This window comes from Siniperca chuatsi, linkage group LG10, assembly GCF_020085105.1.
Source record: "Siniperca chuatsi isolate FFG_IHB_CAS linkage group LG10, ASM2008510v1, whole genome shotgun sequence".
In the NCBI taxonomy this organism is placed as follows: Eukaryota; Metazoa; Chordata; class Actinopteri; order Centrarchiformes; family Sinipercidae; genus Siniperca; species Siniperca chuatsi.
The window spans coordinates 10,573,368-10,600,243 of record NC_058051.1 but is presented as its reverse complement, the minus strand read 5'-3'; the positions used below and the strand labels follow the sequence as shown (position 1 = coordinate 10,600,243).

General features: G+C 40.4%; 1 protein-coding gene across 1 annotated transcript; it reads right to left on the bottom strand.

Moving 5' to 3' along the window:
- Positions 1–928: 928 nt before the first annotated feature.
- Positions 929–25,741, bottom strand: arih2 (ariadne homolog 2 (Drosophila)). Its single transcript, XM_044212388.1, has 15 exons — positions 25,585–25,741; positions 20,517–21,045; positions 14,686–14,753; positions 13,490–13,562; positions 12,453–12,594; positions 8,635–8,756; positions 8,294–8,403; positions 7,542–7,659; positions 7,232–7,282; positions 6,869–6,890; positions 5,168–5,319; positions 4,448–4,591; positions 4,015–4,083; positions 3,642–3,767; positions 929–2,757 (listed from the first exon to the last, which is right to left on the bottom strand). The coding sequence occupies exons 2-15, from the start codon at positions 20,775–20,777 to the stop codon at positions 2,686–2,688; spliced, it is 1,530 nt and encodes a 509-aa protein (XP_044068323.1). The 5' UTR covers positions 20,778–21,045; positions 25,585–25,741; the 3' UTR covers positions 929–2,685.
- Between the last annotated feature and the right edge of the window lie 1,135 nt (positions 25,742–26,876).

The following is a 26,876-nucleotide window of genomic DNA, read 5'->3' as shown; positions in this document are numbered from 1 at the left end:
TCCTCCCCACACTCCATGTTACTGTGTGAAGGTGAAAGTGGGTCACAAACACAAGGTCAGGCAGTGCAGTGGAGCAGTTAATACTATCTTGGCACATTATTAAACTTAACTATAGACTGTGGCAGACACCCAGGGCCCTGTACAAAACAAGGTGCCAATCAGATAATGTCAGAAGTGGCCTGGTTTCTGCAGCATGTGTCAACACTGTAGCGATTGTTGAGAAACTAAATGTTCTAAATATTTAGAATGAAAATATATATATCATTCACATTTGCAGCACAGATGTGAGAGATGCAAATCTGATCTGAAGTCCCAATTTAATCAATGAGTGGCACATTGAGTTCCTATGATAGAGGGCTGGGCAGTATGATGGAAAACATCTTAATAATCATAAGGAATTCTTCTCTTATCAATATATAATCACAATATGCTTCAATGTAGCATCCCTGTCATTTCTCCTACGAGTGTAACCTCATACCAACATTATACTACAGTAATGATTAAAGGGGGTGAAGCAATTAATCAATTAAATTAAGGTCATTATGACCAATGGGTCTGCCACTGTCTGCAAAAACAAGGTTGTCTTTTTACATTTCAGTTGCATTTTTATCTCCAAAAGTTAGTAGCTTATTCTGCAAATATCAAAGTTTCCAAGTGGTTTTGTTTTTGGAAGATCTTATTCCTCAAATTTAGGAGTTGAAACTCTTGTGTCATGCGAACCTCCTGTTGAGGCAGTAAGAAGTATTTACCTACAAGGATCACATTTCTTCATGTAATATGGTAAAACCCAACACTTAAGACAAACACCGTATTACATTTTTGGAAATATATTGGTTTTACTTGACTCCTATCCATTGAAACTTCAGTGAAATTCTATTTAAAAGGTTTGATCGTGTGTGTGTGTATAATGAACACATGAGAGACAGGGTCTGGTTTTAAAAACTCTCAGTAACTATTTCTGTATTAATGTACAACCATTGAAAATTACAACATTTTTTTTGTATGTTTTTCTTTTTTTCATTTTTTTTGAACAATCTATCAACAGCCATTTTCCAGAAGAAAAGTGAACAATGTGAGCAGGAAGAAAAGAGAAAATAAAGAGCAAAACAGAGTGAGGGGATGAATGTAAAGAAAGAGAAGAAAGCACGAGATGGGGGAAGGAGGCAAATTAACAGTTAACAGTTAATTTTCTGTAGCAGAGTGTTTGAGCATGTGTGTACAAATGCTATGTCAATGTCAATGGGTGGTGTGGTAGTGTGCGTGAATCGCTGAGATTACACTTGGTGCTTTAAAACAACTATCATCTGATCAGTGGAGGTGCAAATGTTAGATTTTTAATGAGAAGGTCTGGCTCACACTGGTTTGGATCTACATTAGTTTAACACAATCAAGCAACAATATCAGTATGAGAATGTGAAGAGACAAGAATGTGTAGTAAGTAATTCAGTAGTTTTACTTCAACCATAATGACTATTTGTAGCAGTAGCAGGTCAGGTTTTGTTCTAACTTTAAGAAACAGAGGGGGAAGGTGTGTTTATTGTTCAACACTGGCAAAAAAAAATCTAAAATAGTTGTCATCTAAACACACATTCATCTTATTCTTTAGTATTGTGAACATGCATTCAAGTATTTTAAGAAGTATGTGGAACTGTGAGGTCAACATTTTTTCAACAGTAAACACACTATATACACATTTATGGCAGAATATTAAAAAAAAGCACTTTCACAATGAAAGGTGTCCATAATCTGTCATTGAGAATTGTTCAAAGGCATGTCAAGTTGCATCTGCACTGACTAATAAAGTTTGTTCAAAGAGAGCCAGGCCAGTGACAGAGTTTCATCTAGAAGTATCACACTCCACTAGCTGGCACAGTTTCAAGGTTTTACAATTGCTGATGTAAACAAATAGCTTCTTCCATAAAACTACTACTCCATCTTTGCTGTAATCAATTTCTTATTCATTTATTTCACTTAACCTTTTGCAGCTTAGGAGAGGTAAATTTAATGTGTGTAAAGTTCAGAATATCAACTTGCATGTGTTCAGGCCAATCCAGTAAGTGCTACAGGTAGCCAGCAAGAGCCCGGTAGTCATTATGGTCTATGTGAAACCACCAACTACAGATCCACAATCAGTGCAGTCTCCCTAAAGAAAATGTATTCCATCTCCAACATCTTCATCTGCTTAATAACAAAAGCTTCTCCATCCTTAGCAGTTTTACTTTTCTCTCTAATGATTATTCCAGCATCACAGGAATAATGTTGGAGAATAACAGCTGACTATTTACACTCTTTTCAACAGGCAACATGTTGCTTGTAACTGTTCATGTCGGTGTCTACCCACTGTTTTCAGAAATATGACAACACCTCAAAACTTGACCTTCATGATCAGATCTGAAAAGTTGCAACAAGTGTAACCACGGTGAATGTGATGCTCTGAAGCTAAAACATGTAAATGAAGTGTGGATGAGAATGAGAAAAGGAAGGGGAGATGCAATGGTGCCATTCAGTGACCCTGCAGCATTATGGGAGTGAGAGGAGGGAGGGAAAGAAAGAAAGAAGCAACTGAGCGAGTGTAGAGAAGCAAAAGTAGGGGGGCAGTATCACTGCACTGAGGGATGGCAAAGGTAGGAGGCAAGGAAGTAAGTAAGGAGGGAGATGCTGGTGCTTTGCAGTCGCTATCGAGCTTCAGGTGTCGTGGAAATCCTTAAGCAGCGTGCGTCGCCTCTGCTCAGCAATGTGCATCTGATTCTCCAGATCCTGTAAAAAACAGACAAAACGTTATTATTGTTAAAGACACTTCCAAAGGAAAACAGACCAAATGAAAATCTAAGTCCAAATAAAAAGTAAATTATAATCCTCCGTCTATGCTTCTTACTCAGTTCTTTACTTTAAGAAATAAAAAAACAGAAATTGGCCTTTTGGTAAACCTACCCAGTAAGTGATGAGCACATAAGACTGAAAAGACTTAAAAATTAAAGATATTAACTCAATAGCTGATTTAATTATGGTTTGTGTTAGGAACTATTTTAGGCAAACAATTTATCCACTGAAAATAGTGATAATTTAAAATCATATTTAATGTAGATTTTACCAATCTTCTACCATTTAGCTTTATACCTGCTACAAGTTTTTATTTTTAAAGTATAGCGTATGTAACAAGACTAAGGGCACAAACATAGTCCACGCAAGTACGCGAATGCAGAGGCTTCAAGCTACGCAAGATCAATTTCACATGTTGCGTTCTGGAGTGTGTCACCTTGAAATCTTAATGCAATGGAAGTGCGAACTGCAGTCTGAACGTTGCAGCGAGGGCCGCTATAGCATGAAACAACAAGTGAAAGCTGACCCCTTCTGTTTGGGTTAACTTCCGCTCAAAACAACCATGGCTGACCAGTTTGACAAAGCTCTACCTGAACATGTCTGTATCATGGATGTACAGTGCATCCAGAAAGTATTCACAGTGCTTCACTTTTTCCACATTTTGTTATGTTACAGCCTTATTCCAAAATGGATTAAATTCATTATTTTCCTCCAAATTCTACAAACAATACCCCATAATGACAATGTGAAAGAAGTTTGTTTGAAATTTTTGCAAATTTGAATGTACCAAATATCACAACAATCCATTCAATAGCTCTTACCCCTCTGTCACTGGCGCTGAGCTCCCCCTCGCCTCCCACCACTCCTCTCTCGTAGCTGTCGGCCCGCTCCACCTTCCATGACAGGTTTTCTATCTCTGCTTCCAGCTGTGCCTGCTGATACTCAAACTGCAGAGAAGGATAGATGATAAACAGAAAAATCAGGCAAAATGAATCACTTTCACCTCCACTGAGAAAAACAACGATTAAAAGTAACATTTAACATTATTTGGTAAAGATTCAAAATAGGCTGTAGGAGACTAGGCTGAAGGAGAGTGAGGAAGAAACCAAGATCACCCTAGATATAGTTAATACACTATTTTATAATGTGTGTTCTGCAATAAAAGACAGGGGTGGAGACATGTTTGTTTCTCACCAGTTTCTTGCTTCGACCGGACTCCATGTAATAGGCGTAAGGGTACGTATACTGCAGTGTGTAGCGACACTGGAAACAAAAAGACAAGACACTCATGATGTTATACTGAGGAAAGTTTGGAAAATGTTCAGACTGTCAAAATTAACCCAGGCACCTTGATCATTTATTGATATGATCTTTATTCTACCACTTCACTAATACAGATCTACTCTACTATAGACTAAATGGATAATATTAAACCTTAGAGGTAGGTTTGTCATATTTTAAAAATATGGAATAAAAATTTGTTCCAACTAAAAATGTTATGTGTACCTGTCTTTCTGTCCATCTCCTATTCTCTTTCTGCATTTAGCCATTAATTTCTCCCCTAACATCACTAACTTACTACCTGTGCATCTAGAATACGCACACAGTCAGTTCAGTGTGTGAGTACCTTAGCCAGTAGCTTTGCAGCGTTATGGAGGTACTGCCAGTCAATCCAGGTTCCCAGGTTGTTCATCACTCTCTCCTGGATCTTCTCCTGGATCCTCTGGTACGTCTGGGCCTCCAACTGCAGAGACTTGTTGTGATTCTCCCACTGATGAAGATTGAAAAAATAAAAAATAAAATAAATTCAACAAAAGACAGACAAGTTTCAATCCAGCATAGCTCTAGATCTACAAAAATATTTGCTCTGTGTTAATAAAAGGTTGTGGTTGCAAGTTTCAGACAGTATGCTGTGATTTTTGTCCTGACAATGGCTTTTCTAAACACAAATGTCCCTTAAAAAACTTTTATACAAGAGTAGAGGAGAAAATATGTTATGCATTAATCTCCCTCAAGTCTGAAAGATGAAATTATCTTTCATCTGGTCTTAGTTTATATAAAGCAGGCTTTTGACCTAACCATGCTCCACAGATTTCTCCACCAGTCTCAGCATTTGGGTATAAAAGAAAACAAAATTAAAAATTAGTAATGGTAGAAAGGTTTTTGTGTTTGTGTGTCCAGAGCGAGGAAATAAACATGTCTGCAAAGTTTTTTTACCCTTTACTTTTATGCAGGAAGGAATTTTACTGAGCATTTTTGCTCTTAATACATTTTTATTTTATGTTATTTGATCAATAATATAAAATAAATACAAATGGGGATCCAAAAAAAAAACAAAAAAACTCACCCTCTCAAAGTAGAAGAGGTATTTTTTGAGGGCCTCTCTGGCCTGAGCCTGCTGGCTCTGGTTGACTATATCAGGGTTTTCTTTGTAGCGGCTGCACTCGTAGTATTCACTGCCGTGAGTCTTCCAGTCACCAAGACACATCCAGCAGAAGTCTTTCAGGAGGCACAAAACACCACATTTATATATTCCCCACTACATACATGCATTACACAGTATGTACATAGACTGTATATAAAGATGGACAATGTGTCTATACCTCCCACTGTACAAAAGTGAAGCCAAAATATCTTAGATATGGGAGCTACCCTCTTGCGCTTTTGACGTCATTTGCAACCAGAGTCTGCGCAGTAGTGATCGGAGTTGGAGCCTCGGTATTGAGGTCCCGCCCATACACTCGGCCGAATCAATCACGAGCCAGACTCAGCTGTCAATCATGATGAGACACTCCCTTTTTATAGCAACAAATAACTAATTAACCAAACTTATCAGAAAAACGAACACTTGAACATACATCAGTGTGATAAGAACTATCTAAAATGACAGAAACCATCTTTGGGAAAAATGTATTTGGCGTGTACTTTGAATTTTTAAGTTTGTCTCATGTCCCATCCACTAACATGGAGGGGGTGGGGTTTATGACTTATACTGCAGCCAGCCACCAGTGGGCGATCTAAATGTTTTGGCTTCACTTTTGGGGAGCTGTCATGTCGTCCATCTTTATATACAGTCTATGGTTTTGTATCATAGAACAGCCTACAGGGTCAGCTCAGTTCTTAAAAAGGGACAGTTCACCCTAAAATCAAAAATAAATATATTTTTCCTCTTACCTGTCGTGCTATTTATCCATCTAGACTGTTTTGGTGTGAGTTGCCCAGTTTCATATACAAAACTGCTTACAAAAAGGTCTGTGTATTATCTCGAGTAACCGGGTCATGACTTCTGGAAAGAGATATTGCGGTTGAATTTTTCAAATGTATTTTTTTGGCGCTTTGAGCAACACAAGCAGAGTGCCATATGGTTCCATTATATTGTGGTTTATTGAGCCCCCCCCCCCAACCTAACACGGCAGCGGCGGATGGCCGCCCACCATTGAGTCTGGTTCTGTCCAAGGTTTCTGCCTCTTAAAGGAAGTTTTTCCTTGCCACTGTCGCCAAATGCTTGCTCATGGTGGGATTTGTTGGGTCTCTAATTAATATTATAAAGAGTACAGTCTAGACCTGCTCTATAGGAAAAGTGCAATGAGATAACTTCTGTTATGAATTGGCGCTATATAAATAAAATTGAATTGAATTATATTCAAAAAAGGCAGACATTTCTACTGTAAATACCTACAAAACTCAGCAACTCACACCAAAACAATCTAGATGGATAAATAGCACTACAGGTAAGAGGAAAAATATGTATTTTTGATTTTGTGCTGAACTGTCACTTTAAGTCTACAGCCAGTCTAAACTGGCTGATATTGGCTGTGGTTGGCAATATATTTTCCATTTCTCCAGATGATTAATCACAGTGGCTACTCAACATTCACTTAGACTTTCTTGGAAGTTCAGTGATTCCCGTGTCATAATTATGGTTGATGGCTACTTTATGTGTGACGTATCATGCCACTAGATGAATGCCTCAAAGTGCCTCACAGAACAATAAGTTCATGCTTCACTGGATCATACTGCAGTTGTGAAACTCAGACAAACTTCTTACCGTGTTTGCACTTGGAGCATTGCTGAAACAAACAAAGACACAGGAGGAAGTCAAATTACTGAACCAGAAACCTGACAAAACAGCCATGCAAGTCACACTTTGACTTGATGAGTTTGAGCAAATCAGCAGATGAATGTTTTACAAAACGATTTAGTGTTTGATTTAACACAACTGCTGTGTCAAACATAAAGCTTAGAAAAAAAAAATATATGAAAGAAGATGCACATATCAGTTAACATATCTGCCCAGGAGTGTTAATCAAGTGTCAAACTCTTAAAGTTAAGGACTTCATCTCTCAGAATCTGAATATATTTTTAGAATTTCCTGTGTTCTGGGAAAGGGTGATTTTCAGCTCTGACTCACCATGTGATTACACCCTCCATTCTTCTCAATGCAGATATTGCACTTAGGACACTAGAGGAAAAGCAGGGTAATTAGGTTAGGGTAAGTAAATCAAGATAAGTGACAGGTTACATCACTGTATTACAGATAATAATAATAATAATAATAATAACAATAATAATAACAACAATAATAATAATAAATAACAACAACAACAACAACAAAAATAAAATAGAGATGGTCTGTGGCCGCGTGACTGTGCAGGTATGTTGAAATACCAGTGCTTGTGTATGTGCATGACTGCATGTGTACACATATAGTTCCATCATACATCTTTAGTGTGTGCGCTGATGTAGTTAGCCGTCTCCGAGTCATCTGCACATTTTGTCAGCCATTTCCGGATTGTTGCACAGTCGGTGGGTGCGTGGTACATCTGACGGCATTTAAAACTGAGACAGAAAAGGAAACAGAAAATACAGACATTTGTACTGCTTAGGACATAATATACAGTGTCATTATAACCTGACATAAAAAAAAAAAAAAAAAAAAAAAAAAAAAAAGGGAAATTTAAATACTAGCATGGGATTTGTGAGAGCACTCTGGACAAATTCTGACATCTTATAATAGGTTAGTAACAGTTTAAAAACACAGGTCACTTAAGTAGCTAAGATAAATAAGGGAACTGTGTGTAAAAAGCATTTAATTTACTCAAACTATCAGCTGTGTAACCATCTGTGAATTTTCTCATTCAATTTCATTTGTTTTTATCTTAAGCTTGGAGAAAAAATGTTTTGATTTTCCTCTTACTCCCACTTTGTCCAAGAATGTAACTTGTTTTTGGACTGGATAAAATCATTACAGGACATTCAAATTCTGCCAAAAAATCTGGAAAGAACTATAATTGCTATAGGATAACAACAACCTTGTTTCACAGCCAGCAGGCAGACAAAATAATCTGATCATAGTCAAGCCATAGTAAAACTGTAGTTTTTGTGAAATGGTTAGTGTTAAATCAGCATACTCTGTGTGTGTGTGTGTGTGTGTGTGTGTGTGTGTGTGTGTGTGTGTGTGTATGTGTAATACCAGAAGACTTCACTGCAGCGGCTACACTGCACCCTGCGTGCCCGGGGCTCCTGCACCTTAATGACAATGGGACAGTCTGCACCCGGACACAACTGCAACTGGAAGTGACTCTGTGGGATGCAGAGCGACAGAGATTAATAACAAAAAAGCCAAAGAGAGGATTCAGATTTAATGCTGTGTGAAGGAGATAAAAAGATTCAGTTGTTGAAATAAACACACAATGGCTCACTGCGATTTTCTTTCCTTCTCACTCCCTTTCCACATGCCTCTGATGTCTAATTTGCTATACTGTACAAGCAGACCTTGATGCACATCTGAACAAACAGATTTAGCACACACACCTCGACGTAGTCTCTGAAGAGGTAGCGTCTGTATTTGTCCTTCAGCTCCTCTGCTGGCAGCAGCGGCAGGACAAAGTCTTCTGGCATCTGCAGGGAACAGTCCTGAGCCATACACGAAATACCTGAACACACACACAGATTTATTACGAAGAGTCCTGAATATCATTGACAGGGTATAGTGAGAGATGCAACATGTACACACACTGCCCTACAAAAGGTAGCAACTGTTTGTGTGTTTCTTTACTAATGCACCAATAAACTACACCCATCATTCTAACTTCGTCTGTGACAGAGAAAGTTCCTCTGCAGTTATGTTTGGTTTAAACGGGCTGGTTTCTAGTTACAGCGACCCAAAACTGGATTGGGGTCATCATCAAGTAAGTGTATATATATATATATATATATATATATTATATATATATATATATATATATAAATAAAATAAAAAATATATACACATACATACATACACAGTATATATAAAAAACCTTCGTCCTTCACCCTCCGCGGGTGGTCTCATCCTTCGAGCTCGGGTCCTTGGGCCTGGGAGCTTGAGGGTTCTGCGCAGTATCTTTGCTGTTCCTAGTACTGCACTTTTCTGGACTGAGATGTCTGGTGTTCTTCCAGGGATCTGCTGTAGCCACTCCTCTAGTTTGGGGGTCACTGCCCCGAGTGCTCCGATGACCACGGGCACCACTGTCGCCTTCACCTTCCAAGCCTTCTCCAGCTCTTCTGAGCCCTTGGTATTTCTCTAGTTTCTCATGTTCCTTTTTCCTGATGTTGCCATCGCTTGGTATCGCCACGTCAACCACAACGGCTTTCCTCTGCTGTTTGTCCACCACCACAATGTCTGGTTGGTTCACCATTACCATTCTGTCAGTCTGTATCTGGAAGTCCCACAGGATCTTGGTCATTCTCTATCACCTTTGGAGGTGTTTCCTACTTTGACCTCTGGGTTTCCAGTCCATACTCCCTGCAGATGTTCCTGTACACTATGCCAGCCACTTGGTTATGGCGCTCCATGTATGCTTTCCCTGCCAGCATCTTGCACCCTGCAGTTATGTGCTGGATTGTCTCAGGGGCATCTTTGCGCAGCCTACACCTTGGGTCTTGTTTGGTGTGGTAGATCTGGGCCTCTATTGCTCTGGTGCTCAGAGCCTGCTCCTGTGCAGCCATGATGAGTGCCTCTGTGCTGTCCTTCAGTCTGGCCCGCTCTAGCCATTGGTAGGATTTCTTGATATCAGCCACTTAAGTTATGTTCCGGTGGTACATCCCATGTAGGGGTTTGTCCTCCCATGATGGTCCCTCCTCCCGCACCTCTTCCTCTGTTCCCCATTGCCTGAGACATTCACTGAGCACGTCATCTGTTGGGGCCTTATCTTTGATGTACTTGTGGATCTTGGATGTTTCATCCTGGATAACGGCTCTCACACTCACTAGTCCACGGCCGCCTTCCTTACGGCTAGCGTACAGTCTCAGGGTGCTGGATTTGGAATGGAACCCTCCATGCATGGTGAGAAGCTTTCATGTCTTAACATCTGTGGTCTGTATCTCTTCCTTTGGCCAACTTATTATTCCTGCAGGGTATCTGATCACTGGCAGGGCGTAGCTGTTTATTGCCTGGGCTTTGTTCTTGCCATTGAGCTGACTTCTTAGGACTTGCCTTACTCGTTGGAGGTATTTGGCCGTTGCCGTCTTCCTTGTTGCCTCTTCGAGGTTGCCATTTGCCTGTGGTATTCCAAGGTACTTGTAACCATCCTCAATGTCTGCTATTGTTCCTTCTGGGAGTGAGACCCCTTCTGTGTGGACTACCTTCCCTCTCTTTGTCACCATTCGACTACACTTCTCAAGCCCGAATGACATCCCAATGTCAGAGCTGTAGATCCTGGTGGTGTGGATCAGTGAGTCGATGTCCCGCTCGCTCTTAGCGTATGGCTTGATGTCATCCATGTAGAGGAGGTGACTGATGGTGGCCCCGTTCCTGAGTCGGTATCCATAGCCAGTGAATCCATAGTCTTGTTGATTATTTGGCTGAGGTGGTTCAGACCTATGCAGAACAGCAGTGGGGACAGAGCATCTCCTTGGTATATGCCACATTTGATGGATACTTATGCAAGTGGCTTGTCATTGGCCTCAAGGGTGGTTTTCGACAGCCTCATCAAGTTTGCAATGAAGTCTCTTAGAGTCCTGTTGATGTTGTACATCTTCAGGCATTCAGTGATCCATGTGTGTGGAACTGAGTCATATGCTTTCTTGTAATCAATCCAGGCAGTGCACAGGTTGGTGTGTCGGGTTCTGCAGTCTTGGGCGACTGTTCTGTCAACCAGGAGTTGGTGTTTGACTCCTCTGGTTCCTTTGCCAATGCCCTTCTGTGCTTTGCTCATGTATTGATCCATGTGCCCACTTATCTTAGCCGCGATGATGCCTGACATGAGCTTCCATGTTGTGGAGAGACAGGTTATTGGCCGATAGTTGGATGGGACTGTACCCTTTGAGGGATCCTTCAGGATCAGGATTGTACGCCCTTCGGTAAGCCATTCAGGGTGCATCCCATCCTTTAGCAGCTGGTTCTTTTGTGCTGCTAGGCGCTCGTGGAGTGCAGTGAGCTTCTTTAGCCAGTAGGTGTGGATCCTGTCAGGGCCCGGTGCTGTCCAGTTTTTCATACCTGAGACTCTTTCTTGGATGTCTGCCACTGTGATGGTGACTGGATTATGTTCAGGGAGGTTGCTATGGTCCTCTCTTAGAGCCACCAGCCACTGTGCATCGCTGTTGTGTGATGCCTCCCTCTCCCATATATTTTTCCAGTACTGTTCAGTTTCCAGCCTTAGTGGGTGTGCTCTGCTATTACTACCCTGCCATTGAGCGTACACTTTTGCAGGTTGAGTTGCGAACAGCCGGTTTATTCTTCTGGCTTCATTCTCTCTCGTGTACCTCTTTAGGCGGCTGGCCAAGGCTTGGAGCCTTTGTTTGGCAGTTTCGAGTGCTTCAGGTATGGGCATCTGGTTGTACCTCTTGGGTACCAATGAGCTGGCTGATTGATTGATTGATTGATAGATAGACACACACACTATAGGGACACAACTGCATACAGATATGCTCACACACACACACACACACACACACACACACACACACACACACACAAATACAAAAGCACTTGTGTTCCCACACACTCACATCTAAAAGGACAGGGAGTCTGGTAAACTGTATCCACTTTACCACATACATACAGTATATTGTAAAAAAAAACAAAAAACCCCAACAACTTGTAGCTGATCCATGTACGCACCAATCTGTTCTACTGCAGACACAAGCACGCTTTCTCTCTCGGACACACACACACACACACACAAATATCCTTGTACTTCTATCCATGTGAGGACCGTCATTGACACAATGCATTCCTTAGCCCCTTACCCTAACCTAATTCTAACCTAAACCTTAAATCCAAGTCTTAACCTTCAAACAGCCCTTTGAAGTTGTGAGGACTGGCTAAAATGTCCTCCCTCTCTCACTCCCATTCACACACACTAAAAAGTAGGAGCATTCCTGCCTGTTAAATTCTACACCAGATGGGAGTCATCAAAACCCCATATGATACTTCCCTTATCACAAAAGTCACAAGTCACTCTTGGATTTTACACATAAACATGTAAAATTAAGTGGTTGGCATTGTTAAATTCAACATCAGTCTGCAGACCCTGCTGGTCTGGCAGGAAAGCATAGGCTAAAACAAACTTCCAAAAGGATCAGAGGCTGGAACTGGGATGAGACCCTGAAACTGAGATGAAACCGACACACGCACGCCCTCTACTCACCCACTCCCATGCCATCTTTGACCAGTACAGTGCAGTGCTGCTCCCAGCATGCTTTGCAGAAGGAGTGCTGGCAGGGCAGTGCCAGCAGGGAGTCTCTCCGTACGACCTGTAGACACACACCACACTGGAGGGACTGAGGGGCCTGAAACACACAAACATGTATTTCATGAACACGCCATCAAACACAAACTATACTGAAAAGCTAGTAGGGGAGCTCAATATACATACAAAACCTTCATATGCTTGTTACATGCTGCAAGTGATTATTCTCACTACCAATTAATCTACCATTTTCCCCCCAATTAATCAACTGAATGCTTAGTATGTAAATATAACAAATAATGCTAAATTTAAATCTCATGTTACCACAGGGATGTCTTAAAAATTACTGCTTATTTTGGCTGCTTACACTAAAAAAAATATTAATTCCAATGTTGAGAAACTGCCAAGAGCAGCAAATCCTCCCATTTCGGCAGCTGTAACCACGAAATGTTAGGGATATTAGCTTAATCAATTATCAAAATTGCCATCCATTCATTTTTTCAATCAACTAACCAATCAATCAACTGTTTTTTTAACTGCTAGTGGATTATCTGCTGCATTACAACAACCAAATGACTATTTGCCCTTATAGTCACTTTACTGTGCTACTTTGGCAGTGAATCAACAGCCGCCACAAACAACTAAATATTGATTCCAGGTTCAAACTACTCATTTTACCCACGGTGAACAATGTCTTCAAGGATTGTATTGCTTTATTATGGCTTTTACACAATATTTACCAATGCATGTGTACAGCCTGAAAGATTTTACTCAAAGTTGTGTTCACGCAAAAGGAAGGACGAATGGCACAAGATCTAGGTTAGTAAACAATTAACAGTTTTGTAGTAATTCTTAGCTTGGCCACAAGATATGAATAATATAAAAAATCTGAATAAAAAAGGTATGAACAAAGTATGCAAACAGTATTTCTGCTTAATTAATGCTTAAGTCTACAAATAAGCCCTCACATTTATTGCTCGTGGTCTGTTACTCACAGTGACTGATCTGCAGGTGCTGCTGGGCTGGACCAGAGCGTCGGACAACAGCAGAGAGGAGTTGGACTTATATCTGTTGGGAACATGGACAAAGGTCATATAAGGATGAGGATTGAAAAGTTAAAACTGTAGTGCAGAAGAATAAGAAGCAGGGAGATAGAAAATAATATTTATCCGCTTTATTTATATAGCACCTTTCAAAACACAGTTACAAAGTATTTTACAATAAAAACAGAGCACATTTAAAACAGAGAACAAAACAAACTAAAAGACATTAAAACTAAGCACATTAAAAAACTAAAACTAAAAATGTCAAAAACAATTTAAGTCAACGAAAAGCCATTTTTAAAAAGTAGGTTTTTACAAGTGATTTAAGAGAGGTAATAAAGTTTGCAGCCCTGATCTCCTCAGGCAGGTCATTCCACAGTCTCTGAGCCCTAACTGCAAAGGCTCTAACACCTCTGAGTATAAATCTGGACCTAGGAACAACCAGCAACGAAGCACCAGAGAAACTCAGGGTGTAGGAAGGGACATAAGACACTAACGGATCTGCTAAATAACTTGGGGCAAGGCCTCTCAGGGCTTTGTACGTAATCAATAATATCTTAAAATCAATCAACCATTCAACAGGTAGCCACTGTAAGGACGCCAGGATCAATGTGATGTGATCATATTTTAGTCTGAGTCAAAATCAATAATCTAATAGACTAGTTATGAAGGCATGAATGACAATTTCCAGATTTTTGGCAGAAAGAAATGGTCTGATCTTTGAGATGTTTCTGAGATGATGAAAGCAGGATTGAACCATTGCGTTAACATGTTTGTCTAAGCTGAGCTTGTGGTCAAAAATGACACCAAGATTTCTACAATGCTGGGTTACTGAATGGGATAAGGAGCGAAAATGAGAAAAAGAATGAGAAATAAACGAATAATGAGAATTTGAGAACATAAGAATGGACTCAGAGTGAGACAAATTAGTTGCGGACGGAAATCAGAGACAGAAATAAGGTTAAGAGAGTAAGGAGGAAGAAGAAGAGAAAAGTAAGAGACTAGAGAATAAAAATTCAATAAAAATTATGCAAAAAAGGTGGAGGAGGGAAGGGTGAATTAAACAAGCAGAGATGGGGTAATGAACAAGAAAGACTGCAAGAATTAAAATGAAAAAGGCAGGTATGGTGAAAGCTGAGGAGACATACCTGTCCAGTATTTGTGAAACCTGCCAGTGAAAATGCACCAGGATCAGCTTTGCTACTGCTGGTAAAACCTGAGAGAGAAAGAGACATAACAGAAAGAGACCACCGAAAAGTTGCTTCAATGATCTTCAATTAAAGCAATGAAATGTTGCTTCAGTGACACAAGTGACTTGGCTGTCTTGAAAGTCAGCTAAACTATTATGATATGATTACTATGATACACAGCACTCATGTCCCCAGTTTTCCACTGTAATGGATAATAAGCTTACTCTACTGCTCATGAGACAGAAATGCTTCATGACCCATACCCTGCTGTAAACACTGATAACACAACACTTACTTAATACTTATATTTTAGCTAAAGAACAAGTAGCGTACCAACAATACACTACCAAAAATGTAGGACACTTCAAACCCAGTAGAACTGAAACAAGTATTTGATTATTTCACCAAAAGATAACGTATCAACGACAACTTCAAATAAAAACATTATACGTTGGCTAAATACAGCTTCTCAAATTTTAAGATTTGCTTGCTCTGTTATACTGTTGTAAATTGAATATCTTTTGGATTTTGATCATTGGCAAGACAAAATAAGCTATTCAAAAGACATCACTTTGGACTGTGATATTATTACACGGACTAAAAGATTCTGGAATTCTGAAACGAATAGTGGGTAGCTTAATCTATATTAAAAATTGTATTCCATACACACAGTACAAGACACTGTTTCAAAAAAAAAAAAAAAAGGCTGCACTGACTCCATTAACACCCCTTTGTCTTGATTAATTAATCAGCCTATAAAACTGAGGAAGAAAACTCTATAAAAAAGGAAGATATCTAGGATTATTTTAGCATATCACCTTGCACTACAGGCCAGACATCTATGGCTCAAGCTCATGGCTTAGTCCTTGAGGTTAGAAAAGCCTGGAGGTCAATGATTCTTTCCCCTACTGCCATCAACACACAACTGCACCTCTGGGAGCTGCTCAGTACTGCTAACAGAAGGCTGTAGTTGTGCTGTGAAGGTCCCAGGTGTGATTATGTGTAACTAAGTATGAAGTAAGGTGTTACTGCATGCAGACTCAAAAATGTTATCCTAAATTAAGAGTAAAAAAACTGCTTATTATGAGGCATGACAGGCCATATTCAAGAGGATATAACCTCATCATCACTGTTAGTCAGCTTCCTTCAGTCCCACTGTAAGAATGCATTATTAATGTGTGCACTCAGAACAATGTAAATTCTCAGACTGAGATTACAATTAGCCTGCTGTATACTCACTATCTGATTTGACAAACAAACTATATATATTTCCATTGTGGTCCTCTTTACAGGAAGTCACAGATGACAAGGTACCCTGTACCATCACATTGGTTACATTAAAAACAATACATCCTTTCATATAAAACTAGACAAAAGACAAGACAAAAGAAAATATATACAGTATTTCTCTCTATCTATATACATGTATACATCAACACACTTACTGTACATACATGCATAGGCTACTTGCGTACATACCTACACACATTTCCACATATTACTATATAAAATCTATAAAAATACACAAACACATACACCCAGAAGCCACTTCACTAGGCACCCCTGCACACCCAACAAAGCAGCCACTCCCGTCTTTGAGTGTGGCCACGTTCGGTGCACCAAAGTGTCTGATTCACTCTTATTATTTTAATAGGAGCAACCTTGTCCACCACCTTGTCCACCAAGAAGCTTAAGTAAGTTATGCAACTAACGTAAGTTAAGAAGCCTACTTTACGTAAGTCAGTTACGTAACGTTATGTAACTTAAAACTTTAAAGTCAACGTTGACTTTTGGTCTCTTTATACAACGTCACCTTCCAGGTTTGCTCCCGCTATAGTTAGCACGAGGTTGCATCGTACTATAAACATAACAATCACATTTATATGAGCTTACTGGACATCCCATTCTAAAACCATGGGCATTAACATGGAGTTGGCCCCCCCTTTGTGGCTACAACAGCCGCCACTCTTCTGGGAAGGCTTTCCACAAGATTTTGGAGTGCGTCTTGTTGGAATTTGTGCCCAACTGGCTAAAATGTCTTCGTATCCTGAAGCATTGAGAAGACCCTTCACTGGAACTAAGGGGCCAAGTCCAAACCCTGGAAAACAGCCCCAGACCATTATTAAGCATTAGTCCTCCTTCACTAAACTTTAAAGTAGGCACTATGCATTCCAGTAGGTAGTGTTCTCCTGACATCCGCCAAACCCAGATTTGATCAGACTACCAGATAGTGAAGCGTGATTCATCACTCCAACCAACGTGTTTCCACTGTTCGAGTCCAGTTGTGGCATGCTTTACACCATTCCAGCCGACACAGGGCATTGCACATGGTGATGTGAGGCTTGCGTGCAGCTGCTTGGCTGTGGAAACCCATTTCATTAAGCTCAGTTTGTGTGCTGATGTTGCTTAAAGAGGTGGTATGGAACTCTGTAGTGAGTGATGCAACAGATGATAGGCGATTTTTCCCGAAGGTACAGCCCTAATGCAGTGTTTTTCATGTACAGATATACAATTAGGTGACTGACTTGAACACTGGGATATACTTCTATTTGGTACTAAAATTACTGTAGACCCTAAGGCCACACACACACACACACACACAGAAAGACACTTAACTAGATATTTGTTTAACACTACTGCCACAGAAATGACCGACATGTTTTGAACTACATCCAAACTAAAGTGACTAAATTTGAAAACACATTATTTCCACACTGGACGCAGGCCCAGACCTACAACCAATCAGAGTAGCAAAACGTTTGACTTTTCAAATCTGGACCAGTGACACTCCTCTGTCAGTCATTGTATCAAACCTGCCCCATAAAGATAAACGGTTGTGATTTGCCCGACTGGATCCACTTTGGGTGGAAATCTCTCTGAATGGGAGGGGGGCCAGACGTATCTGCCATAGCAAATGAAACATGCAAGCTTGGCAGATCCATCTGGTTCCCAGGCTACACTGAAGTGGCATTTGCTTTTCAGAAACACATTAGAATCAATAAATCGGAAAGTAAGTAAGCTTTCCCATAACAATGGCATATGCCCTCACAAACCCAATTGGGTACAACTTTCTGTCACCTTAGATTTTTTCAGTGATCACTTATTCAAATGACTTTGCAAGCATGAAAGAGGGATTTGAAAGAGCATTTGAAAGTAATTATTTTATTAGAATTATTGAACTGTAATGAAATCACTGTTTTATAGTCAAGCAATCATCTTATGACAGAAGCAGAAAAATATGTTAGTGAGAACAACTAAAATGTGTGTTCAGCTTAATGCATTGCTAATCGTGGCGAATAGGAGGCAACAGAACATGGGTTTAACCTATTGGGACCAAGCAGAGTAACTAGCCTCTGTATGTTCTACTCTGCTCCAGTTTCCTGAGTCAAAATTACATTGGTGTGGATCTTATTAATGATTTGTGCAATTCACACAAAAAATTAAATGTAAAATGATTTTGCTTTTAACTGCTTTACTCATGGTCATATAAAGCGCACGGTGGCCTGTAAGGACAAAGTCTGAAAGCAAGGTCTGTCTCAAAAGGTCATGAACAAAATGTGCCCTTACAATTTAGAGTTTCCAAAAGTAGAATGGGAGCCAGAGCGTTCAGATATCAAGCTCCTCTCCTGCAGAATCAGGGCCCAGTTTGGGTTCGGGAGACAGACACCATCTCCACATTTAAGAGTGGGCTTAAGACTTTCCTCTTTGATAAGCTTATAGTTAGGGCTGGCTCAGGTGAGCCCTGAACCATCCCTTAGTTATGCTGCAATAGGACTAACCAGACTAACTTTTTACACTGGTGGCACTGGTGCGCATAACTTTTTCTATTTAGGTGCACCAGCACATTATATAGATGCATCCAATAATACATTTTAAGCATTACCTTTTTTTGTCAGTTCCCATACATATTGGTAGTTTCTTAAGACATTATATAAAATGATTGTAAACATATGAATAATAATAAGGTGCAGATAAATGTTTTTTAATGGACTTAAATTTAGTAAAAGGTGGCTCTTCTTTGGCTATATTATGAGCAGTGTTAAGTTTTATTATCATTTCTGACTCCTCACTGCTTCAGTTTGCTGCTGCATAGCGCTGAAACGCTAGGGGGCTGCTCTGATGGCCATGCACCTGTCACGGCACAGGACATGTTTCTTGGAGACATTGTGCTTTTTTAACATTTTGATTCGGAAGGTCGATGCTCCGACAGCAAAAGCACTGTTCCCAGTAGTGATGCATGGAAGCATGCCCGGGTCATGCTGTGCGCATTTACGCATGAGGCACAGCAGCGTAACTTTATTGATTAGCGGGATATCAGGATCGGTCAGAATCTAATGTTAATCAATGTTCTGTTTTCTTCTACACACCCAAAAGGTCACGCAGACAGTCCAGGTTCATACAGTGAAGTTGCTTGGAGTAAAGCAGCTGTCCTCCTGATAATTCCTGAGCTCCATCAGAGCTGTCTAAAAAATTTTTCAAAAGTTAAAAGTTTAATTCTGTTTCCTCTGTCCTGTAAAGTTTATAACTACAGTTTGTAGATTTAAATGTCCCACTGTATTTGCAGTGACATTACTGCATGCATGGAACAGCTTAAAATGACTGACAGCAGCCTCTCTAAGCGTTAAAGTAAATCGTGAAAGAAAACACTCATACATCAATACAACACACAATTTAAAAAAAAAAAAAAAAAAACCCACCTGGAAAGCTTGCGTTATTCGACATAATTTGAAAAGCAATAAACCTAAAGGGACCAGTAGAGGTGGAGAAAAATGTCCACGCGGGTGCGGGTCTCGAAATCTGAGAAAACAATTTGTTCGGGTGGGTGGCAGGTGGATGATTTATGTGTACATATGGTTTCGGATCATGTTCGAGCATCACCACTGCACACCCACTTGGTGTTAGCTTAAAAAAAAAAAAAATGTATACATTATTTCTTTAAATCGCATCAGTGCGACTAATAAACGTTTAGTCGCACTTGACAGATTTTTCGTTGCTTATTGGTCGCACCCTGGAGCACTGTATAGGCCTAGACTGCCAGGAGACTTCCCATGATGCACCTCTCTCCTCTCCATCTGTATGCATTCTTATCCCATTAATGCATGTTACTAACTTTACATCTTCTCTCTCCCATAGTTTTGTGCTTGCTTGTCTCTCTCCTTCTATCGATTCTGTCACAGGTATTTCTGCCTCCGGCGCTGTAGAGTCTGGATCTCTGATTGTGGGCCATCTGCTGCCCCCTTGTTCCTGCTCGACAACCGCTACTAAAAATATTATTATTAGTCATATTATTAGTCTTATTATAATAATCTTATTATACAATTATTATTACTATTATTTTATCAATATTACCACTACCATTACATTATTTTTATTTTAAAATTCTATGTGGAATTTGCATTGTGCTACTATATGCTCTCTCTTGGTTGAGGCAGATGGCCGCCCACAGAGTCTGTCTCTGCTCGAGGTTTATGCCACTTAAATGGAAGTTTTTCCTTGCCACTGTCAGTGGGAATTGGTGGGAATTGTTGGGTCTAAATAATATTTTAAAGAGTATGGTCTAGACCTGCTCTATAGGAAAAGTGCAATGAGATAACTTCTGTTATGAATTGGTGCTATATAACTAAAATATAATTGATCTGACTTTAAAAGACACTTTATCAGTACCTTGTTCTTGCCTAGTGATAATTTCATATCCTGCTTTTATAAATACTACGATAGAAATATTTTATTTCATTATCAGGATTATGACAGTGCAGCATCACACAACCCAGCTATAGACACAAGCTCACCTTCAGTGCAGCAGCCACAGTGTTAACCTCCTCCGTCAACACCCTCTGACTCTCTTTGTAGGTCAAACAGGTGAACTGGTACTCCTCTGGGTCGAAGGAGTCAGCGCCCTGTTGCTCCACATCACTGGCCACGCCATCATAGTATCCTGCAATGTCACCCTGATCCTCCTCTTCTCCGCCATCGTCCTCATCCTCTTCTTCAGAGTTCACCCCGAAGTCCTCATTGCTGTCTGACGCTTGGCTGTTCATGTCCACAGACATCCAGTCGATTGAATCAATCACCCGGACAGGTAGACAGTCTGCCTACCTGTCGGATCCAAGTGGTCCGATTGGCTGAAATAGCTTGTTTGAAGCTCCACCTCCCCGTTTCCGCCTGCTTGTGTCACTGTTCAGAGACACCCTGCCTTCCCGTCGGTCTGAGGCGCGTAGAGAGCGCGCTCAGCAGCAGCGGAAGAAACAGAAGAAGTCACACTCCCCGTCACTCATTTGGAAAGCTGGTTACAGGGCGATCTGAGGAGAGAACAAAAGACTGAAGAGAAGGAAAGAAAGGAACAAGAAATGAAGGAAGAGAAAGACGTGGAGTAAGAAAGGAAAAAAGAATAAAACATGCATAAGTGATCATAGTTATTTGTTTTTATGTATTACATGTAATTCTTAAAGGTCCAGTGTGTAGGATTAAGTGGCATCTAGCAGTGAAAGTGCAGACTGCAATCATTTGAATACCGCTTGCCTCAGCCTCCCCTTCCAAGCGTGTAGGAGAAACTACAGTGGCCGCGAAAAAAGCAAAAGGCCCTATCTAGAGCAAGTGTTTGGTGTGTCCATTCTGGGCTACTGTAAAAACAGCTTATTCTAAGGCAACAAAAACACAACGATTCTTATTTTCAGGTGATTATACACTAATGAAAACATACTTATGAATATTATATTCCATATCTCCCACCAGATCCTCGTAAATGTTACACACTGGACCTTTAAATACAATTCTTCATTTTGCCCATATTTTCTGTAAATTCCCCAAACTTTTCAAATGTATTTTCTATAGTTATCCAAATGTGTAGGAACTCAATATTTGCTGCAGTACATGCCAGCAGTTCAGTGCACTTTGTTTTTAAAAACAATGTGACCCAGCAAGGGCAGCAACAAACGATTATTTTCATTATGGATTAATCTGCCGATTATAAAATAAAATCACAATTTCCAAAAGCCCAATGTGATGTATTCAAATGTCTTGTCTGATCAAAAGTCCAAAATCCAAAGATATTCAGTTTACCATCACATAAGACAAAGAAAAGCAGCAAATCCTCACATTTGAGAAACTGGAAACTGCTTTGGCATTTTTGCTAGAAAAAAAATGACAAACACTTAATTGATCTTTGGACAGATATAAAAAAAAAAAACTAAAAAAAACACACACTACTACATTACTCAATTTTACTCTTTTTCTTAGCATAGTATATTCTGCAGCAGGGATACACAAGCCACTAGCCTGTCGCTAAACTTTTGGCTGTGCCCGTTTCATCTGCCTTTTCTCCTTAGCAGTTGACCTTTGATTAAAGATTATGTTGTATTCCATAAACCAAGCTGGAGTGTACTGTTAACAGTGAAAGTACAGTGCATCTGGAAAGTATTCACAGCGCTGCACTTTTTCCACATTTTATGTTACAGCCTTATTCCAAAATGTATTAAATTCATTATTTTCCTGTAAAGTCTACAAAAAATACCCCATAATGACAACATTAGAGTAGTGAAATATTTGCAAAAACAAAAATCAGCCTTCGCTCAATGCTTTGTTGAAGCACCTTTGGCACCAATTACAGCCTCAAGTCTTTTTTAGTATGATGCTACAAGCTTGGCACACCCATTTTTGGGCAGCTTCTCCCATTCTTCTTTGCAGGACCTCTCAAGCTCTATCAGGTTGGATGGGGAGCATCGGTGCACAGCCATTTTCAGATCTCTCCAGAGATGTTCAATCGGGTTCAAGTCTGGGCTTTGGCTGGGCCACTCAAGGACATTCACAGAGTTGTCCCGTAGCCACTCCTTTGTTATCTTGGCTGTCTGCTTAGGGTCGTTGTCCTGTTGGAAGATGAACCTTCGCCCCAGTCTGAGGTCCAGAGCACTCTGGAGCAGGTTTTCGTCAAGGATGTCTCTGTACATTGCTGCATTCATTCTTTCCCTTGATCCTGACTAGTCTCCCAGTTCCTGCCGCTGAAAAACATCCCCACAGCATGATGCTGCCACCACCATGCTTCACTGTAGGAATGGTATAGGCCAGGTGATGAGCGGTGCCTGGTTTCCTCCAGACATTACGCTTGCCATTCAGGCCAAAGAGTTCAATCTTTGTTTCAGGCGGGCTGTCATGTGCCTTTTACTGAGGAGTGGCTTCCGTCTGAGCACTCACACCATACAGGCCTGATTGGTGGAGTGCTGCAGAGATGGTTGTTCTTCTGGAAGGTTCTCCTCTCTCCTCGCTGGAGCTCTGTCAGAGTGACCATCGGGTTCTTGGTCACCTCCCTGACTAAGGCCCTTCTCCCTCGATCGCTCAGTCTGGCCGGGTGGCCAGTTCTAGGAAGAGTCCTGGTGGTTCCAAACTTCTTCCAATTACGGATGATGGAGGCCAGTGTGCTCATTTGGACTTTCAATGCTGCAGAAATGTTTCTGTACCCTTCCGCAGATCTGTGCCTCGATACAATCCTGTCTCGCAGGTCTACAGACAGTTCCTTGGACTTCATGGCTTGGTTTCTGCTCTGACATGCACTGTTAACTGTGGGACCTTATATAGACAGGTGCGTGCCTTTCCAAATCATGTCCAATCAACTGAATTTACCACAGGTAAATCAAGTTGTAGAAACATCTCAAGGATGATCAGTGTAAACAGGATGCACCTGAGCTCAATTTTGAGTGTCATGGCTGTGAATACTTATGTACATGTGATTTTTTTTGTTTTTACTTTTAATAATTTAAATTTCAAACAAACTTCTTTCACATTGTCATTATGGGGTATTGTTTGTAGAATTTAAAGGAAAATAATGAATTTAATCAATTTTGGAATAAGGCTGTAACATAAAAGGTTGAAAAAGTGAAGCGCTGTGAATACTTTCCAGATGCACTGTAGTTCCTGAATTTGGTTTATTTACTCAACAGTGTGGCTCATTGACCAACTGTTAATTTTCTTTGCAGGCTAGAAGACAAGCTAGTCATGAGGCTAGGCCAAGGGCTGTGACTGAATTAGGTTCCTCCTTCCCTGTCTGGACAGTCGATCAGATCACAGCTACACCTACCCTACTCATCATTTGACTATTTCTATGTTATGAACCATTAAAATACTCTTCCTTACTTCTCCACTTGTTTTCTCTGGTTGCATCTCTTTCTGTGGCCCTACTTCGGCTCCTCATGTCTACCTTTAGCTTTGGATTGAACTGATAATTGAAGATAGGATTATAAAAAGCAGTGCTTGCGCATGTATCCTTTATTTTTCGATCCTACTACAGTGTAGATCTGTTAAACACGTGCGAGACACAGGACATGGGTTAAGGCTTAATGTCACGGTTTAGAGGATTAGCTGAAGATGCTTTTGCTTTGGGGATGAGGGAAACAGACAAACCATAACTGTAGTTAATGTGGTGGCAAACCGGGCAATAACACTGGACACAAAACGTGAAGAGAAAGCCTGTCTCAGTTGAACTTAAAACCAAGATAACTGCAAGCGCACAACAACAAAGCAGTGATGCATGGCTGGATTCCTGATATAAATTCTTTAAATTTTATTTATATAGCACCAATTTATAACCGAAGTTATCTCATTGCACTTTTCCTATAGAGCAGGTCTAGACCAAACTCTTTATAATATTATTTACAGAGACCCAACAATGATAACATGTTGGCAAACACATCTTTACTCTTTTTGTCTACAAATGTAATCATTTGGGGTTGGGTTTATATATATATATATATATATATATATATATATATATATATATATATATATATATATATATATAGTGTGAAGCGTGATACACATTTGTCTAAATTACACACTCAGAGTTCTCCCATGATGACTTCCAAAACACTTGACGTCAGTTAAAAATGACCACAGTACTGAACACCAACTTCCCCTTACGCACACCGTTGTATCACTGTCCATACTGTGTGGGGTTTTTTATGTGGATGGGTAGCTTGTGTTTTCTCCTTGCCAAAACGTCTCCCCACCATGTAACATGGGTTAAAGAATCCCATAACTTTCAACGGGCAGGATACTCTGAAGATGATACCAACTTTGACACCACAGAGGCCCTAAGTAGGCTTGTTTCGACATGTGATTTGTATCCACTATGGTCAGGACACCGGATCATGACCGTTTGCTGGCACCGGGGTTCAAACGTGACTTCGCAAAAAATATCCACCTGGAAAAAGAGACAAGGTTAGCCAGGAATGCCTGCGAGTCGGTCCCGGTGCCAGCCCAGCGACAGACGAATGCACGCATTCCACCCGGTCCAGGCTAAAAATAGGCTGCAAAGTGGGTGACACACATCTTGCTAGGCTAAGGTATCAAAGCGCATCAGCACAGGTTTGATAACACGTCTTGGGGGATGGGAAGAGCTTTGGGAATAGATTAACCAGTGTAAAAAACGGCGTGGTTGTTGCTGAATATTGACATTTCGGTAAGACTTGAAAGAAACTGAACTAAAAACGGTAGTTAAGTCAAATTCACAGAACAGCTGGCTAACTTGTCGTTAGCCTGATTAGCGTAATGGCTAGCGTGCTGGCAGTTATATTCGGAAGCGAAATAACGGCTTGCCAAACCCACGAGTTAAATTGTTAGGTACTTTCAGAACAGACTTGCAGAAGTTTACAAGAAAACGTAAATTTTGTCCTCTAACAGGAAATTGCAACTCAAGAGCTACCCGGGTTACCCTCCCTGTTAATGTACCATTCCCCTGTGCCGCCGCCTCTCATCCACTCTAGTCCGGGGATTGAAATGTAAACAAGGCCCTGCGGAGCTCGGGAGTATACAGGCACATTTAAACAACCTCTGCATTAATGTCCACTGGTTAAAGTCGGTGGTATTTACCTCTCAGAGAACCGTCAGCTCTGCCCACGTTGACAGCCAGAAGTGTCTTTTTGTGTGTGCAAACCCAAAGAGCGATTTACACTCCGTTCTCTTGGCTGGTTGACGGAAAGTAGATGGTTACAGAGGTACTTATCTATGACGTCACGTCCGCGTTTCTCATGCCAGCCTTCTCTCTCCTAGGAAAGATGTAGCACTTTCACTTTATACATTAGTGTTGTACATTTGTACATCAGCAGTATTACAAGATGCATCAACATCTTTTTATTTTTTACAAACACACAGCCGCATTACAGGAGATATTAGGGGTTTCATTTAATATGTATTTCACTTTACAACAACCAGGATTTATCGTTAGTTAGTTGCAAGGTTTCAAGTTTTTGAATGACTTCACGTCCATTCTTATTTCCCAGTGTACTGTACATATACACACATCTAGATGACAAAAACCAGCACGGTAAATGTTTGCAAACACTCTCCTTCCCACAATGTAATTTCCCCACACTACCCACATTCTACTATCTTTCATCATTGTATGAATGTTGCAACAATTTTTTTCACATTTATCTTCATGAAATGACACACCTTAATCCTTTTAACACACACATTTTACAGCTGCATAGCTATTAGTCCCAAGTAGTCTGTGCTTTTGGATTTTTAAACTCTATTTTGGAGTTCATACATTATCATATAAAAAAAATCTGGCGGTCTAACTGCTCCTGTTGTTACTTTCCTTGCCTATAGGTGGCACAGGTTAAACTGAAACTGCAGGTGCTGTGGCTCTGCAACTGGATGGAAACATTGCACTCAAAGTGCTTTAGCTCTGAAGATATAGGACTGATGGTTTTCCAAACAATGCATTACCCTCTGCTATGCTTCTCAGCAGTGCCTGAGAGAAGCAGAGGGTTGAACCCCTGGGGTTAATGCATTGGTAATTGGTCTTGAAATGCTGAGGAGGAAGATGCATCAGCATCTAACGCAGCTGATGTTTGGTGTTGCACAACAGTTCAGTCAGGTGTTACTGATGCACAATTACACACATATGACTTCAAAATATTCTTTAGTTCACGCTGTGATTTTTGTGAATTTTCACTGTAAGGAATAACGTGAAATTTTCTTGACAAATATTTAATCCTAGTCAGAAATCAATTAGAATTCATGTAGCAATTTTTTTTTAAAAACGTAAAATAAACCTGAAGATGTACCAGCACACACAGACACACACATTTTACTGCCAGCGTTAAAGTAGTAGATGCAAATTATGTTTGGAAAACTAGTTGTAAGTGTGTGTTCTT

Excerpts from the sequence above, each read along its gene's own strand:
- arih2 (XM_044212388.1), bottom strand. The coding sequence starts at position 20,777 with ATGTCTGTGGACATGAACAGCCAAGCGTCAGACAGCAATGAGGACTTC. Across the intron at positions 8,404-8,634 it reads TCTTCAGAGACTACGTCGAG|AGTCACTTCCAGTTGCAGTT; the intron begins GTGTGTGTGCTA and ends TGCATCCCACAG. Across the intron at positions 5,320-6,868 it reads ATGCTCCAAGTGCAAACACG|ACTTCTGCTGGATGTGTCTT; the intron begins GTAAGAAGTTTG and ends GCCTCCTGAAAG.